The 16,863-nt window shown below is 32.7% G+C and overlaps 3 protein-coding genes across 3 annotated transcripts; 1 reads left to right on the top strand and 2 right to left on the bottom strand.

Moving 5' to 3' along the window:
- Window positions 1–1,235: 1,235 nt before the first annotated feature.
- Window positions 1,236–8,856, bottom strand: LOC137827189 (uncharacterized). Its single transcript, XM_068633416.2, has 10 exons — window positions 8,790–8,856; window positions 3,388–3,489; window positions 3,006–3,149; window positions 2,681–2,922; window positions 2,392–2,598; window positions 2,226–2,318; window positions 2,053–2,154; window positions 1,763–1,972; window positions 1,509–1,673; window positions 1,236–1,429 (listed from the first exon to the last, which is right to left on the bottom strand). Exons 2-10 carry the CDS (start codon window positions 3,476–3,478, stop codon window positions 1,397–1,399), a joined length of 1,287 nt encoding a protein of 428 aa, XP_068489517.2. The 5' UTR covers window positions 3,479–3,489; window positions 8,790–8,856; the 3' UTR covers window positions 1,236–1,396.
- Window positions 3,618–7,149, bottom strand: LOC137824590 (uncharacterized). Its single transcript, XM_068630254.2, has 3 exons — window positions 4,514–7,149; window positions 4,327–4,432; window positions 3,618–4,247 (listed from the first exon to the last, which is right to left on the bottom strand). Exons 1-3 carry the CDS (start codon window positions 7,105–7,107, stop codon window positions 3,618–3,620), a joined length of 3,330 nt encoding a protein of 1,109 aa, XP_068486355.2. The 5' UTR covers window positions 7,108–7,149.
- A 4,116-nt stretch (window positions 8,857–12,972) lies between the features above and the next one.
- On the top strand, window positions 12,973–14,200 carry LOC137826402 (3'-5' exonuclease). The gene has a single exon (XM_068632361.2). The coding sequence runs from the start codon at window positions 13,139–13,141 to the stop codon at window positions 13,820–13,822; it is 684 nt and encodes a 227-aa protein (XP_068488462.1). The 5' UTR covers window positions 12,973–13,138; the 3' UTR covers window positions 13,823–14,200.
- The last annotated feature ends 2,663 nt before the right edge of the window (window positions 14,201–16,863 follow it).

The following is a 16,863-nucleotide window of genomic DNA, read 5'->3' as shown; positions in this document are numbered from 1 at the left end:
ATATATAGGAAATTATCTCAATTTGGTTTGACACTACAAGAAAAAATGGTTTTAACAAGGGTTTATTTTTACATTATCTAGGGTTAAAACCTCCATTAAGTCATTTACCCAGGGTTGTAGTTTCCCCCGCTAAACCATCTCTGGGGAATGTGTTCCCCAGGGTTTTTTTAAACCTCAGGAAAAGCCTTTCAAAATACCATGGGTTTCAAAACCTCCGTAAAATACCATGGGTTTCAAAACCTCCGTAAAATACCATGGGTTTCAAAACCTCCGTAAAATACCATGGGTTTCAAAACCTCCGTAGAATACCATGGGTTTCAAAACCTCCAAATACCATGAGTTTTAAAACCTCCGTAAAATACCATAGGTTTCAAAACCCCCGTAAAATACCATGGGTTTCAAAACGTCCATAAAATGTTTTAGAACCTCCTTAAAAAATACCATAGGTTTCAAAATTATGAAATTTGTTTTTTTTTATTCATTTACCTGGACAAAGAATCTTTAACAATTTAAACTAGCTTTGCTGAAAAAAAAAAAGAAAAAAGAAAAAAAGAGGTCATAAATCTCAACTTTGTATCAATTTAATGACTTATAACCATGACATATCATGTACATAACCAACACATCTGACAGTACCTATGGAAAATGTGGTCATAAATCTATAACCATTTGAAATTGATGAAATTTCTTGACCGATTAGGATTTGGACTCAAACTTAATCAAAATCAAGGTGCACGGCATGAAGAATCTTAACCATATAGAACTTATCCAACTTCATCTTAATCTCTTTTGAAGAAGAATCAACATCCAAAACCATTTTCAATTCCTTACTAGTTGATTGGACTTCAATAATAAAACAAGTCATGTCATGATTTGTTTGTTTAAGAGATGTCAATTTATGCTATTTCAAGATGTTCAAATGAAGGCTTGAACTACACATGACTAGGTTAGCCATGCAAATATGCTATGAGTGATGGAGCATGTGGAGGAATTTGTCTTAATCATTTTCATACACTACTCAAAAGAAAGATCCAACAACCTTGTCAAAACTAGCCAACACAAAAACAAGGAAAACACCTAAACATAACACTACCAAGCTTTCAAATCCAACAAAAAAAACTAAAAAAGACTATAAATCAACATCAAACACATCAACAGATCAATACACCAATTAAAAAAAACAAGTTAAAGCAAAATAAGAAGTAATCCAGCAAAATTTTCATTTTTTCCACAAAATTTAAACTCATTAATACCAGTTTAAACTCATTAATGAACAAGATAAAACCAGTATATGACTGCAGGATCGGTTTTGATCACGTTCTAATCCCACATGAATTCTTTATTTGTTGAATGAGTGTGTTTGGTGCATTATTATTATGGTTTTGGTTTTGCCTTCCTAATTTTTTGGCACACTTCCTTGATCAGACACCTACAATATAAACATATATCACAATTAGAAATGTAAATCTGAAAAATAAAACAAGTTATTTAAATTTTTTAAACATTACCGATGAACGATTGAACATAGTCAACTCAGGAGGCAATTGACCTTGATAACTTTGAAAGAAAAAATTCATCATTATCTCAAATCTTTTTTCATGTTCTTCATATCTTTTTTCACGTTCTTCATATATTTTATTTTGTTCATCCAATTGTGACTTTAATGCAATAACCTATATTAAAACACAATTTATCATGAAAAAGAGTGAGAAAACCATACACATTAAAAAATTGCTACATAAGAAAATACATGTTCAAAAACCTGATTCTCCAATTCTCTATAAGTAGTTGAAGATATCCCAGTGCGAGAATTTCTAGTATATCCAAACACATGAGAAGGGCAAGGTCCCAATCCCATCCCTCGAACACGACCACAATGTTCTTCACTTCCAAAGGCATGAGCTAGTGAATCATCAATTGATATATCATGTGAGAGGGAAGATGTATTTGACTCATATGCTTGAATCTTTTCCTACAAATAATGAAAAAAGTTATAAATGAAGCTCACATCCAATTTGGTTGAGTTTTCATCTTTACAAAAATGATACTTACCCCAATCTCTCTTGCCCCATCATTCACAAATTCTCCGTTAGCATGTTTATGTGTTGCTACCCATACTTCTCCCCTACTAACTTTGCGACCAAGCTCTTTCTCCTATAAAATGTAATAAAAGTATATGAATCATGATATATGATATAATAAAAATTATAGGAGAATCAAGTTACCATCTCATCTTTCTTCCGTGCAATGCTCTTGGATCCACCAGTATGAGGAACTGTTTGCTTCTTTCTATTATCCTTGTTCTTTTTGGCAATTTCCTAAGCATACATGTAGTAAAAGAACTAAATATAAATAAATCAACACTTTAAATAATAAAGTAGTTTTTATTACCTTTGTCCTTGAATTTAAACGGTAGTCAACAAAAGAAGCCCAATGGTCTTTATTCATTACTTTTGGACACATTGCAATAATTTCATCTCTATTGTGTGTTCCATCATTTCTTTGTTGCCATAGTTGTTGCCTATACTCAGTCCACTTTGTGTTAAGTGATTTGAAGATATATCTTACATGAGCATCAGATTCAACTTCAAACTTAGCCTTCAAAATTATTACACAAGTAAATTTAAGATAATTTCAATATAATATCAATTAAAACACAGAAAAATCCAAAAATAATTACTTGAATGGTTTTCTTAAGTATATCTTCTTTGTAATCTTTGGGAATCTTCCTCCAACTTTGATAGCTAATAGGAAATGCATTAACATTTCTTGCAACATGACCTAAAAACCTATTCAACAATGCTCCACTGTCATCAACTGGTTGGTTCTCGTTATTCCAGTTAACAAGAATCCTCTCACCAACAGATAAAAACCAAACATCATTTGCTGTTAATTGTTTCCTAACCTTTTTGCCTTCACTATCTGTCAAAATTATTGTTAGTTTAAGAGGACGAACATAAAAAACAAATACAATGTGAGTTTGCAATGTATTGATTCAAGCTTACCAATGACATCAACAAGCCATGATCTTTTACGTGATACATGCTTTGATTGTTCAGTTTGCATCTCAATACCCACATTTTCTTCCCTTTCTTCATCAGATTGTAACCTTGGTGTAGGTTCAGATGTAGATTCATGGACAGATTCATCTGTATTATCAAATTGAAATTCAGGTGCAGAATTGTTCTTAGTAATAGAAATCAACCTATGAGGTGCATGTGGGGGAGGAGGCTTCTTATTATTATTCTCTATAGGATGAGAATTCACATGAGGTGTTGCATAATAATTAAATGAATACATGTGAAAAATAATATATTTTTAAAGAGAATGCCAAATTAAAATATAAGTACAAACATCTCACTAAATGGAAGTTGTGTATGAACTTACTTGAGTTATTAAGGGCTGCAAGTTGGTCAAAAGTGTTATTGAGAGTATCATGTTCTGTTGCTCTAGTCTTCTTGATGGACATTTTCTTCATCTTCAGGTATTCTTGAAATAATAACATTAATACAAGTCAAAATAGAAATTCAACAAATCATAATATAATGCATGCATAAACAATAATGTATAAGCAATAAGGATGATAATTTAAACAAAAATAATATACAAGTGTTCAATTAAAAATAGGACCTTGTTAACGATATACTCCCTTCTCCATTGACAAATAAAGTTTCAAAATTGTTTTGTACAAATGCTTCACATTCATGAAAAGTGACATCATTATCTTCTCCCATGTCATATAAGTCTCGTGGCTTTAGATGCACAGGAATGCTCCAATCTTTAGCTAATTCATCCACTACATAATAAACCATTTGTGCTTCTTTAGCTTGGATGTATGGTTCATCATCATCATTATCACCAATGTGTATCAAACGTGTAAAGTTTACTAGTGTAAATCCAAGATCATCTGTCATAATCCCTCTAGAAGTAGTTGTATTAGCCCACATACATTTGAACAAAGTAACAGAAAATCGACCATTATAGTTTATCTCAATTATGTCTACCAATTTTCCATAATAAGGCACACCCCCAAATTGCATTTGATTGTCGATGCTACTTGCATAACTCCTTGTCCCAAAAGTACCAAATATCCCACTGTTTTGTGTTTTAAGTCCTTCATCTCTCTCCAATGTACGGAACTTGAAGCCATTTACATTGTAAGCATTGTAACGTTTTGCACAATCAATTGGCCCCATAGCTAAGAACTTTAAATCATCTGAGTGAGGTCCATTCAACTCATTTCTTATCTAAAAAAGAGGAAAATATGATCAAAACAATTCTATATATTCAATATAATCAAAAGTCAACAATATAAATTATACATACACGACGAGAAAACCATTCTGCAAATTCTCTATGAACTCTCTTATCTATCACAGAGGATGACCGTGTACGACTTCTTAATTGTCTTCGTATAATGTCTCTAAACTCTCTAAATTAAATAAATAATAATTACATGGTTAGTGTTCAATTGCAGATGAATCATAATAAGTTATAAAGTCAAAGTACTTACTGAAGAAAAGGGTCAACTTGGGCACAATTAGTCAATATATGACGATGTGCTTGTAACTTTTCCTTTGCTGATAAAGAGAAGTAAGTAAAAGACCCAATTGGTTTTCCAACAGGTGGAAACAAAGTGCTTGCACTAGATGATATAGTGTCTGGTTCATCATCAACACGCCTTATTCGATTAAATACAGTCTCAATTTCATTTAAATATCTTGAACAAAAGGTTAAAGACTCTTCAGCCATGTAGCCTTCAGCTATTGAGCCTTCTGGTTGTGCCTTGTTACGCACATAAGATTTCAACTTTCCTAAATATCTCTCAATGGGATACATCCATCTATACTGGACAGGTCCTCCAAGCTTGGCATCTTCCACCAAATGCACAATCAAATGAACCATGACTGTAAAAAATGCAGGAGGAAATAATATCTCCATGTGACATAATGTGAGAACAACTCTATTTTGCAGTTGGTTAAGTTCATCCACTTTTAAAACTTTACTGCATAAGTTTCTAAAAAATGAACACAAATCAATCAAAACATAGCACACTTCCTTAGGGAGTGTCTTTCTCATTGCTAAAGGTAGAAGTTGCTCCATCAAAACATGTGAATCATGACTTTTCAATCCTCCAAGCTTACATTGTTTGACATCAACACATCTACTAATGTTACTTGAGTAGCCATCTGGAACAGTGATGTTCTTTAGTGTTGTCAGAAATGTATGCTTATTTTCTTTTGTCAATGTATATATAGCAGGAAGATATTTATTATTTTCATCAGGCCAAAGATCAGGTCTAACACCCCAATCTTTTAAGTCCTTTCGTGCCTTTAGGTTATCTTTTGATTTTTTTCCTTGGTTCAATAATGTATACACCACATTATCACATACATTTTTTTCAATGTGCATAACATCTAGATTATGGTGCAATAAATTGTTTACCCAATAAGGAAGTTCAAAAAATATACTTTTTTTTCGCCATTGTAGAGGGCCATCAATAGCTTGGTGATCTCTGCGTTGTCGTTTCCCCAGTTCCTCAACTTCTGGTTCTTTCCCAAATATGATATTGACATTCTCAACTTGTCTTAAGACATCTGTTCCTGATATTGTCAAAGGAGGATTTCTATTTTCCACACTTCCATCAAAATGAATGCGGGCTAATCTGAATTTGTGTCTTGCATTTAACCAACGTCGATGATTCATGAAACAAAATTTACCCTGAATCTTCTTAGGAGTAGTGTCAAAATTACACCTAGGGCAAGCCAACCCAGTATGTGTATTCCACCCAGATAAGGTTCCAAGACCAGGAAAATCACTAATGGTCCACAATATAGCTGCATGCATATTAAACACTTCATTGCTATATGAATCAAAAGTTTTAAGTCCATTGTTCCATAGCTCTTTTAATTCTTCAATTAATGGCCTTAAATAAACATCAATATCATTTCCTGGTGCTCTTTTACCGGGAATGATCATGGAAAGAATGAATGAACTTTGCTTCATACACATCCAAGGAGGAAGATTGTAGGGTATGAGTACAATAGGCCAAGTACTATGACTTGTACTCAAATCACCGAATGGATTGAATCCATCAGCTGCCAAACCAAGTCTAACATTTCGAGCATCTGAAGCAAATTGAGGATTTATTAGATCAAAGTTCTTCCACGCTTCAGAATCCCTCAGATGCCTTAGTATGCCTTCATTTGTACTTCCTGATGCATGCCATTGCATATGCTCGGCTATTTTAGAAGACATAAACATTCGTTGTAAGCGTGGCTTCAATGGAAAATATCTTAAAACTTTAGCAGGAACTTTCTTTTGCTTTTTCAGAGTACCATCAATAGTCTTGTTCTTCTTTCTTCTTTTCCATCTAGATTCATTACATTTCTTACAAACTTCTTTGTCTTTGTCTTCTCCATAGTACAACATGCAATCATTTGGGCAAGCATCAATTTTGGTGTAATGAAGGCCAAACTTATTAATGATTTTCTTAGCTTCATAGAAGGAACATGGAATTTTAGCATAATCAAAGGCATCTGCTAACAACTCCAATATCATTGACATTGCCTTGTCAGTCATTCTACATAGACATTTGATGTGGTACAATTTGAGCAAGAAAGAAAGTTTAGAATACTTGCCACATCCTTCATACAAACTTTGTTGCCCATCATGCATAAACTTCAGATACTCAGCAATTTCATCAGGCATCATTTCACTTGATCTAGGACGCATATCCTCATCATCCTCCACGTTATCATCATAGAAAAAATTTCCGAATGCGTCATTAACCATGACACGCATGGGATCATTACCAGAAACTTTATGCTCATTTGATTGGAAAACTGGAGGTGTTTCAGTCGTATTTTGTACAAAACTTGTCTCGCCATGTAGAAGCCAGAATGTATAACCTTTTGGAAAAGGATGAAGAATCAAGTGCTCATGTGTTGCTTCTCGAGTTTGCCATTTTTTAAGATTGCATTTCGGACATGGGCAAATTATCTTACCCTCAACGCTCTTATTAGCAAATGCAAAGTCCAAAAATTTATTCAATCCATCCATGTACTGACATGTATTTCGAGGCATGTTAATCCAAGACTTATCCATATCTAAATGGAATTGTTTGATAAAAATAAAGCAAACCTAGCATGAAAGTTAAAAAAAAAACACATGTGTCAACAAGAGTATTAGAATGCGTAAAAGAATAGAAGTGAAATAAGTGTATAAAGTGAAATGCAGCAAGAGTGAATAAGATAGAGTAATTAATCACTATACTTTTCAAATACATTAAGAAAATAACAAAATAAGTGGAAAATGTGGTCATAAATCTATAATAGAGTCCGACCACAACTATTGAATTCATTATTTTCATGCATAAGAATACTAGATTCTCCAGTATAAAAGATTCAAAAATCATCTCAAACCTCTCTGTTTATTTTCTATTGCAATTTTTAGATTATTATATAACGATTTTTAAATTTTACATATTTTTTATTTCTAAAACGGTATCGTATTGTACTATTCATAATTTTACTTAGTTCCAACTAGTTAAGAAAATGTTATTTGAAGGATTTATTTTGGTAACAAGTGGAGCGGTCTTGCATCTTCTTGTTCTTACTTTTTAATTGCTAAACCCAAGATATGTAGAATTCTAATCGTAAGCAATTTAAAGTGGGGCCACTGGCAACATTTGAACTAGTATCTTCTAATTGTAGTATTATTCTATACTATTGCATTTTCTTTTTGTTTTTATCCCTGTTATTTTGGTTTGTTGTAATAGCTTTCTCTTACCTAACATTTTAATAATTAAATAATGGTAAAAGGGTTTAATAGAAAGAGATAAGGTTTAGAGAGATAAGGTTCATTGTAACGTATCTTCTAATTGTAGTATTATTCTATACTATTGCATTTTCTTTTTGTTTTTATCCCTGTTATTTTGGTTTGTTGTAATAGCTTTCCCTTACCAGAATTAAAACTGAGTAACATTTTAAAAATTAAATAATGGTAAAAGGGTTTAATAGAAAGAGATAAGGTTTAGAGAGAGAACAGTAAGAAATTTCAGGAAAAGGATACTCTCTTAAGAATGTAGGGCCACAAATATTCATAGACTACTTAGAAATGGCAATGGTAGAGCATGATTGAGCGACCTCAATGCTTAAGAAATATTTCAGAGGGATTTGAGCTAGTGGTGGATATCGCAGAGTCATCTCCAGCAATGACAATGTCATTAGCATAAACAAGATAAATGCATAGGCCAAATGGAGAATGGAGGGATAGGATAAAATGATTAATCTCAAAGCACAGGGAAACTGTTTCTGCTCATACAAAGAGAAATGAAAGATGTAGACAAGGCATGTGTCACCAGACCTAGTAAAACCTCTTATTGCAACTAACTGTGCTAGAAGGCCTTTTTTATGTCTAGATAGTGAAGAGGCCAATCACGAATGATAGTTATATCACATTAAAATTAGGCCAGTAGAAGTGGTGCAAATATCCAAATCTAGTAAAAAAAACTCATAAGAAATGCATTTTAATGTCTCTAAAGAAGCTCAAATATTTAACAGCCAAGTAACCGCTTAAGCCAGCAACATGTTGATAGACATTCAGGGGAAGGCTGATATGCAAACCAAATAACAGTTATCTCATTGCCATTCTATTTAATGCATATAAGGAGTGAAACAGTAAACAATCTAAAAACCGTGATAAGGTTTCTGATCAAATTAGTAAAGATGAATTTACTGTAAGAATGAGAGGACAAGTAAGAATAGAGTATTAAACAAAGCAGGAACCTTGAGCCTCTGTTTACTGTCCTTGTCCCAGAAATTAAAAGCACCGTCAGATCCGGCAGTAGCAAAAATGTGATGCACCTGAAAGCCAAGACATAAAATCAGATCTTACACAGAAGAATATTAAATCTACAGCTTGAAAATAAATTAAACTAATTTTGACAAGAATACTCCATAATGCCAGCAGTTCAATTTTTTTAAACAAAACATATCTTTCAGCAGATATACAACAAGGATTTGACAAGAATAACAACAGGAAAACAACAAAAGCATAGATAAGACAGTGGAGGTGACTTGTCCATTTGTCCATGGACCTTGATTTTCCATGGATTGAGAAATTCAAGTGATTGAAACATTAAGAGCTTTGGAAGAATACGCTTTGAGCAGCTTAATCTATCCTTAAACAGACACATAATATGTCCTATTTAGGACACTAGTCGTGTCCTGGTGTCCCATGCTGGAGTTGGTGTTTCATAGGGACAAATTCCACTTTTTTCCCTTTCTAAGGATAGATAGCAATTGCCTAAGGGAAGAAAGAAGAGTACATGGTAATAAAGAAGAGTACATGGTTATTTCTGATTAGTTGACAGAGCATAAAACTATTTATGATTACACACGAATAATACTACTGCATGTTCATTAAACTCAACAAAATATCTCTTCTTAGGAATTTGTATCACAATTTAAGCATGGCATTTTCAGTTTTAATGAAAGTGCATAATCTGCAAGAATCAGGACAACCATGTGCATTATCAAAACGCAAAGGAAGATAGGTCCCAATAATAAAAGCCATATCAGCGTCAGGATCACCAAACAACAAAAAAACAAGATTCAAGGACCAGTTTGATTTGAACTAGTCCTTTCTCTAATAAGCCTTTGTCTTTATCTTGGAATCTATGCATCCATGGACCGCAAGCATAGATATGCCCAAACAACCTACCGAAAGCAGAATTGAAAACAAATGTGAAAACATAATAACTGGAAAAACTGGATCAGAAACAGTGAATGAAAACAAATGGTTGGGATCCTTTTTTCTTTTCTTTTTTGAGCTGGAGCAGATTTAACTATGAACCATAACCCTAGAAGCAGAAACACCCTGAACCATAACCCTGCACTCCCTTAGAAGAAGAAACAAATTACCGTGGTGAAGCAGCAGAAGCAGGTCCGTGGTGAAGCAGCAGAAGCAGGTTCGTGGTGGAGGAGGAGAAACAGATCCGGTGGAGGAGGAGAAACAGATCCGGTGGAGGAGAAACAGGTCCGGTGGATGAGAAGCTATGGTAGAGGATGAGAAGTACTGTGGAAGTGGAAGAGGAGAATGAACATTTTAGTCCAAAGTTGTAAAAAGTGTGAGTATTTTCCTGAGGTTTGAAAATACATGGAAAAGTTAAAAAAAAAAGATAATTTTTCTTTTTTTATTAAAAATATTTATATAAAATAAATAAATAAAAATTAATTTTAATTAAATAAATATTTAAAATCAATAATATTTTTTAAAAAATTTATATGTTTAAAGTTACATTTTCAAAAACTTTAAGAATTTAGTTATCAAATATATTAAAATTATTTTTTAAATTATTTTTTTATGAGATTTTAGAATAAATTAATGAAACTTAACAAAGGTTAAAAAACCTCAACTATTTTGCAGAGGTTTTAAAGTAAACCTTTGAAAATTAACTAAGGTTAAAAAACCTCCGTTATTTTGCGGAGGTTTTGAAATAAACCTATGGAAATTAATGGAGGTTAAAAAAACCTCAGTTATTTTGTGGAGATTTTAAAATAAACCTTCGGAAATTAATGAAGGTTAAAAAAACCTCCGTCATTTTGCCAAGGTTTTATAATAAACCTTTGGAATTTAAATAAGGTTAAAAAACCTCCGTTATTTTGTTGAGGTTTTAGAAAAAAACCTCCATTAATTAAATCAATTCCTAAGGTTATGTTAACCTCCGCTAAATAACCTCCACTAAAACCTATTTTTATTTACATTAAATTGGTGATAATTATTCAACCCAATAAACATCTTTATTTCATAACATTAAGGAAATTAAAATAAATCAATAAATATTTTCTATAATTAACATAAAAAATAATATTACTAATTATTTAGATAACTTAGTACTTATGCTGTCTTTAATATTTACTTTTGTTCTACTTCTAATTAATAAATTTCTTAATCTTATTATATATATATATATATATATATATATTGGTTGAAATATTAATTAAAAATAAAAAACAAGTATATTTTTAATAATCATGTAAAAATTCATTGTTAATTATAAATTTTTATTTTCGTAATATTTTTTTAAAAAAATTAATTATATTTTGATGGAGATATCATTCTTTAAAATACTTAAATATCTTTATTATTGTTTAACTGACTTTTTTTTAGAAAATACTATTCTATATATATATATATATATATATATATAACTCGTTATTCCTTTTATATTATTTTTAATACACATTATTAATACTGAGCATTATAACAAGTTAAGTGTAATTTTTAAAAATTCAAAAAACTAAAAAAAAGGAATGAAAATTTTAATAATATAAAAATTTATAATTATTGATTGTAATGTAGCAGTAATCTTCTAATTTTCCCTAAATTATTCAGTTAAAAACTTAAAAAAATGTAATTTTAATATATATATATATATATATATATATATTTTGATACATATGCTAAAAATTAAAAATTTTAAAAAAAAACCAACAAAATAATCCATCTTGTAATAGAAATAACCATCATACTCAGTCTACTTTAACTAGGCAGATTCTTCCTACACCATATAATTTGTGATTGGCACCCAACATATACATGTAAAACTACTATTATACTCTTAATGAAATAGAAATCAAGTTAAATTAACTGTGCACCCAGTAAACACAGGAAAATTTTTGACTTTCGTATATATATATCCATAATTGTGTTATTGTGTTCTGGATATATATTCGGAATAGTAGTTTTGGATAATTATGTCCGGAAGAAATATTTTGCTTGAATGTGCCCTTGTGAATCCCTTTAACTTTTTCTTTGAATCTCATGTGCCCCTGCCAACACATGCCACACATTCGTTGGGGAATAAAAGGTTCTACAAACATCACTCTCTTAGTGTAATTGATTTGAGGAATGCAACCATTTCTTTCCATTGCACTTCCACCCAAGAATTTCCAAGAGTGCTTCACCAAACTATTGGTTTACTACTTCAATGACAATTAGGCACATGGTTTCACAATTTTATTTTGTCTTTTTAGTTGTTTTTGGATTAAAATCCATAACTTAATTCTTTAAATTTGTTTAGTTTAGTGGGTTTGAATCCATTAAAAACACCAAAATGATTGACTTCTGGATATGTATATCCAGAAGTATGATAGTACCTTTCGGATAAAGATGTCCGTAATTAAATAGTATAATTTCGAATTATAATATTCGTAGGCAAACATGACACTTCTGGATATCAATATCCGTAGACAAAACTGACACTTCCGGATGCCAATATCCATAGGCATGTGACTTCCGGATATTGATGTCCATAAGCAAATCTGTGACTTTCGGATATTAATATCCGTAAGCGTGACAAAGGCAAAGTTGAATTTAAAAAGTTACATTGTGCAGGAAGCAATTAAGGAAGCAATTGATTGCTGCAAGAAATAATTGCCTTTTAACTATGACTAACTAATCATTCTAACCGTGCCAAGCCCATTTTTAAAAGCCCAATAATGAGAACTGACAAGTATTGTTTTGTCTTCCATTTTTTCTTTCTGCATCCAATCAATTCTAACTTGCACTCTGTCAATTTTTTAAATTTCAGAATTGTTTTTAAATTTTAAACTTATATTTTAATTTGTTTTTAAAAAAAGATAAATTCTCTCTTAAATATCATATAACTCAAATTTTAATCAATTTTTTCTACCAATTAACTTTAAATAACATACTTCAAATAACCACTTCTTTACACTTTCTTCTCTCAAAATCTATCACTCAAATAGTGAAACCTCTTTCCTAATTCAAACACATCATTAAATTTTGTTAAAAAAACTAACAAATTAATTGATCGCCATAATCTTCCCAACCCCAACCCTTTTTTATTGTTTATTATCTGTTAGTTTGTCAGTTTTTTTTTAATCTTTTTAGTGTATATATATGATAAAAGATAAAAGAGCTCACAAAAAAACAGATCCAAAATCCAAATTTCAAAATAATATTAAGATTTAAAAAGTTTACAAGGAAAAGAGTTCTTTAAAACCCCCGTAAACACAGTCATTTGTAAAAATAGTGTCGGATCAAAACACGAAAGAGTACAATTTAGCTTCAAACCCTATCTCTTCCCGCTTTTCCCCAATTCAGAGCGATGTTAGATCAGAACGGCGTTCCGATCAGCTCGCAAAACGCCACCTCCACCCGCGTGGCCGCCATAAGCGTGGTGGACCACTGCCTCCCCTACGACACCCACAACCTATACGACGTCACTTTCCACACCCACACCATCCACACCCTCCTCACCTCCGACCCCTCCCTCGTCCACTCCTGGATCTCCACCAACGTCCGCAGCAACCGAACTCAGCTCATGGTGGGCCTGGACATCGAGTGGCGGCCCAACACACAGCGCAACATGCAGAACCCCGTCGCCACGCTCCAACTCTGCCTCGGCCAACACTGCCTCGTCTTCCAGATCCTTCACTCCCCTTCCATCCCTCCTTCCCTCGTTTCCTTCCTCGCCGATCCCAATATCACGTTCGTTGGCGTTGGGATCGAAGAAGACGCTGAGAAGCTTCTAGAAGACTACAATCTCCATGTTGTTAATGTTCGTGATCTTCGTTCTCTCGCTGCGCAGAAGCTTGGTGATAGGGAGCTGAACCAGGCCGGGATTAAGTCGCTGGGCCTCCGCGTGCTGGGCTTGGAAGTTGAAAAGCCCAAACGGGTCACGAGGAGTAGATGGGATAATCCCTGGCTCACTCCAGTGCAGGTTCAGTATGCTACGGTTGATGCCTTTCTCTCTTACGAAATTGGACGCAGTTTGAGTTCTCCAGCTTAAAATTAATCACAAGGGTTTCTCTGCCAGCATTTTTACAAAAGAAAAACTGTTGACTTTTGTATAAATTCAAAATAAAAATGTACTACAATTACGAAAAAGTTTATTTTAATTTTGTTATATTTTCTTGTAGATGCTTACAGAGAAGCTATTACTAGCATGTTTAAAATTTCTGGATTTTTAGTGTTGCTGTTATAGAATGCTAAATTTGGTATTTTATGAACTTAGGATGTTATGTACTTATTGATGATAATTTCTGTGCTTGGCTGCACTAGCTACAACTCCAGGGGTTTATGTCTCTGTTGTTAGTATATTCTGTGGCAATTGGTTATGGTTATGTGTGTTGATTTGATGAACTGATGATAACAAAGGATTGATTCATTTTTGGGGTTTTGTTTTTTATGTGTGAAAAAGAATTAAAATGATTTTAGTTAGCTTGTGTATTATACAATGAATGCTGTTTATAGAACAAATGAAAAAAAGAGAGGGAAATAGGAGAGTCATGAAGAAAAAGGTTAAAGTAAATTAGAAATATGAAAAATGTGATTAGTAATTTGATGGGAGATGAAGAAAAACTAACTTAATTTTGAGGCTATTCATTGTTGTATTCTAACAGGATTATTTGGTAGGACCTTGGATTTGTTCTACATTATCCAATAATGAAAAATGAATATTGTTGAGCCTAGAATTAAAAATTTACTTTGAAAAATAGTAAGTATATTTTTAAAATAGTTTGATAAATTTCCTACTTTTAACAACCTCTTTAATGTTTGAACAAATAAAATTAGTTTCATGGGTATTTTTTTTAAAAATATAAAGTAAATATATGTAAAAGTGTCAATAATCAAGTTTAGTAGCTTTTCCATTCTTAATTATCTCTATAATGTTTAAACAAGTAAATTAGTTTCATGAGTATTTTTTTTAAAGTATAAAGCATAGATATGTCAAAGTACCAATAATTAAGTCTTTCTTTTTAGAAGGAAGAACATCTTTAATTAAAAAGGAAGTTTGGTATACTCTTAGCTTCAATTTTAGTGATGTTTATGAACTTCAAAATTTTCAGTTTGTAATTGGTTTGTGATATTAAATTTGAAATCATTGAGCCACAAATAAATTTTGTACTAAATATGCATAATCTTCTTCCGGTTCAAGTTGATTCATTAAAAATCTTCTAATAGTCGCATCTATCTTTTTAGACTAAGAAAAAAAATATAATTAAATAATGATAACTTACCTACCTTTTCATCCAACAAAAACGCATAAATACGGATATAAAATGGATGTATATATAAAAAAAGGAAGGAATAAAGTTTCAGTACTGTAAAGCGTTTCTTTTTCTAATTCAATTAGGATTTGATTGGTTAGTTTCCATTTATTTTCTTGCACATAAACTTCCATGAAATAAGTATGAGACATTTATTTCATTTTTTTATGTGTGAAGCCAAAAACACATTTAATTTAAAATATTATAAAAAATGCTTTCAGCACCTTTCATTTTTTAAGAGGTTGCATTCCCTTAATTTTAAATATGACTTAAATATTAACTCATAACTTAGGACAAACATTTCATACACTTATGAAATTTTGATAGAAGAGTGTTAATCATATTTTATAACACACTCTTCCCAACGTTTGCTATATGAACTCAATGCAAATTAGGGGGCAAAGCGGACCAGTCCGTCCCGCATTGGCCCGTCTGTGCTTGGCCTGCAAAAATGCGGGTTGGGTTGGCCCGTCCCGCAAAGTTATTGCGGGTTAGAATTCTCAACCTGCCCCGCATAAGAGCTGGTCCGTGGGTTTGCGGGCCAACCCGCGTTTTTTTTTTAAATTTTTTTTTTTTTATATTTTGTTCTTAAAAAATTGTCAAATTAAACCTATATATTTTACTATCAAACCTAAATTCTTTTTCTTCCTTTTCAAACAGAGTCAAACATCAAAACATTAAACATTAAGATAAATATCAAATATCACTATTCTTCCACTTCCAAAACATTAAAAATACCTAATTCCAAAACATTAAACATAAACATAAATATTAATTCAAAAACATTATTGACGCGATTGTGTTGTGTTTCTTTCTTTGAAATTTTGTGAAAACCTAATTGCATTGCCTTGCGGCTGCTAAGTGTCAATTTTTTTTTTCTTGCGGGTTAGCGGGCCAGCCCGCCTCGCCCCAGTGCTGGCCCGCGCAGGTCGCAGGCTAATGTGGGGCGGGCTAATGCGGGTTAGCGGGTTGAAAAGGTAAGTCCGCCCCGCGTTTTTTACCAGCGGGCCGCGGGCCGGCTCGCACGACCCGCCCGCTTTGTCGTCCCTAATGCGAATGATTAAAATCCATTGAGGAAAATCAATGGAGACGCAATAGTTTTAACGGAATCTACTAGAAACAGATTTGACAGGCAACTTTTTCAATCACAGAGTGTTTTATACCAAATACAAAGCATGATACCAAATACCAAACAGCTACGCCTCTAATATGTCTAGAACTGTATTTTGTAGCACTCAAATTCCGTAAACCAAGATTTAACTACGGTTCCAATAACAGTTTTGTTGTGATCTTTGACATGGAAGAAAATTTTGGACAAATGAAGTGAATGCCACCACAATTTCGGTGATACGACCACAGAGAGTCCAAAAACAGTTTGGCCAAAATTGCACTTGGTCAACCATTTTCAAAATCATCTTTATAACTTCAAACAACATGGAAGTGATGGAACCGTTGTTCTCTTGAATGGGCCTTATCAATTGTTTCAGATTGTCTGTCAAAGCAAATGTTGAGGTCAATGAAGCTTTCAATATCTTAAGACCCTGCACCATTCAAGCAAAGAGTGTGATGTACTCTCATACAAAAAATAACAGCATGCATTAAGAAGCCCCACAGTTTCTTACCTCCTTCACACCAATTGCAATGACCCTTTCCTCCAAGTCAGAGAGTGGAATTTTCTGCTTTTTTATATAGAGTACCGATATTTTGACACCTCCATTTGCATTGCTCCAGAATACATCCGTCTGACATGACGTTTTTAATATTAAACAAATAGTGAGTG

This window comes from Phaseolus vulgaris, chromosome 8 (genome assembly GCF_051622355.1).
Source record: "Phaseolus vulgaris cultivar YP4 chromosome 8, ASM5162235v1, whole genome shotgun sequence".
Lineage (NCBI taxonomy): Eukaryota > Viridiplantae > Streptophyta > Magnoliopsida > Fabales > Fabaceae > Phaseolus > Phaseolus vulgaris.
Note: the sequence above shows the minus strand (reverse complement) of the source record. Positions and strands in the feature narration are given on the sequence as shown.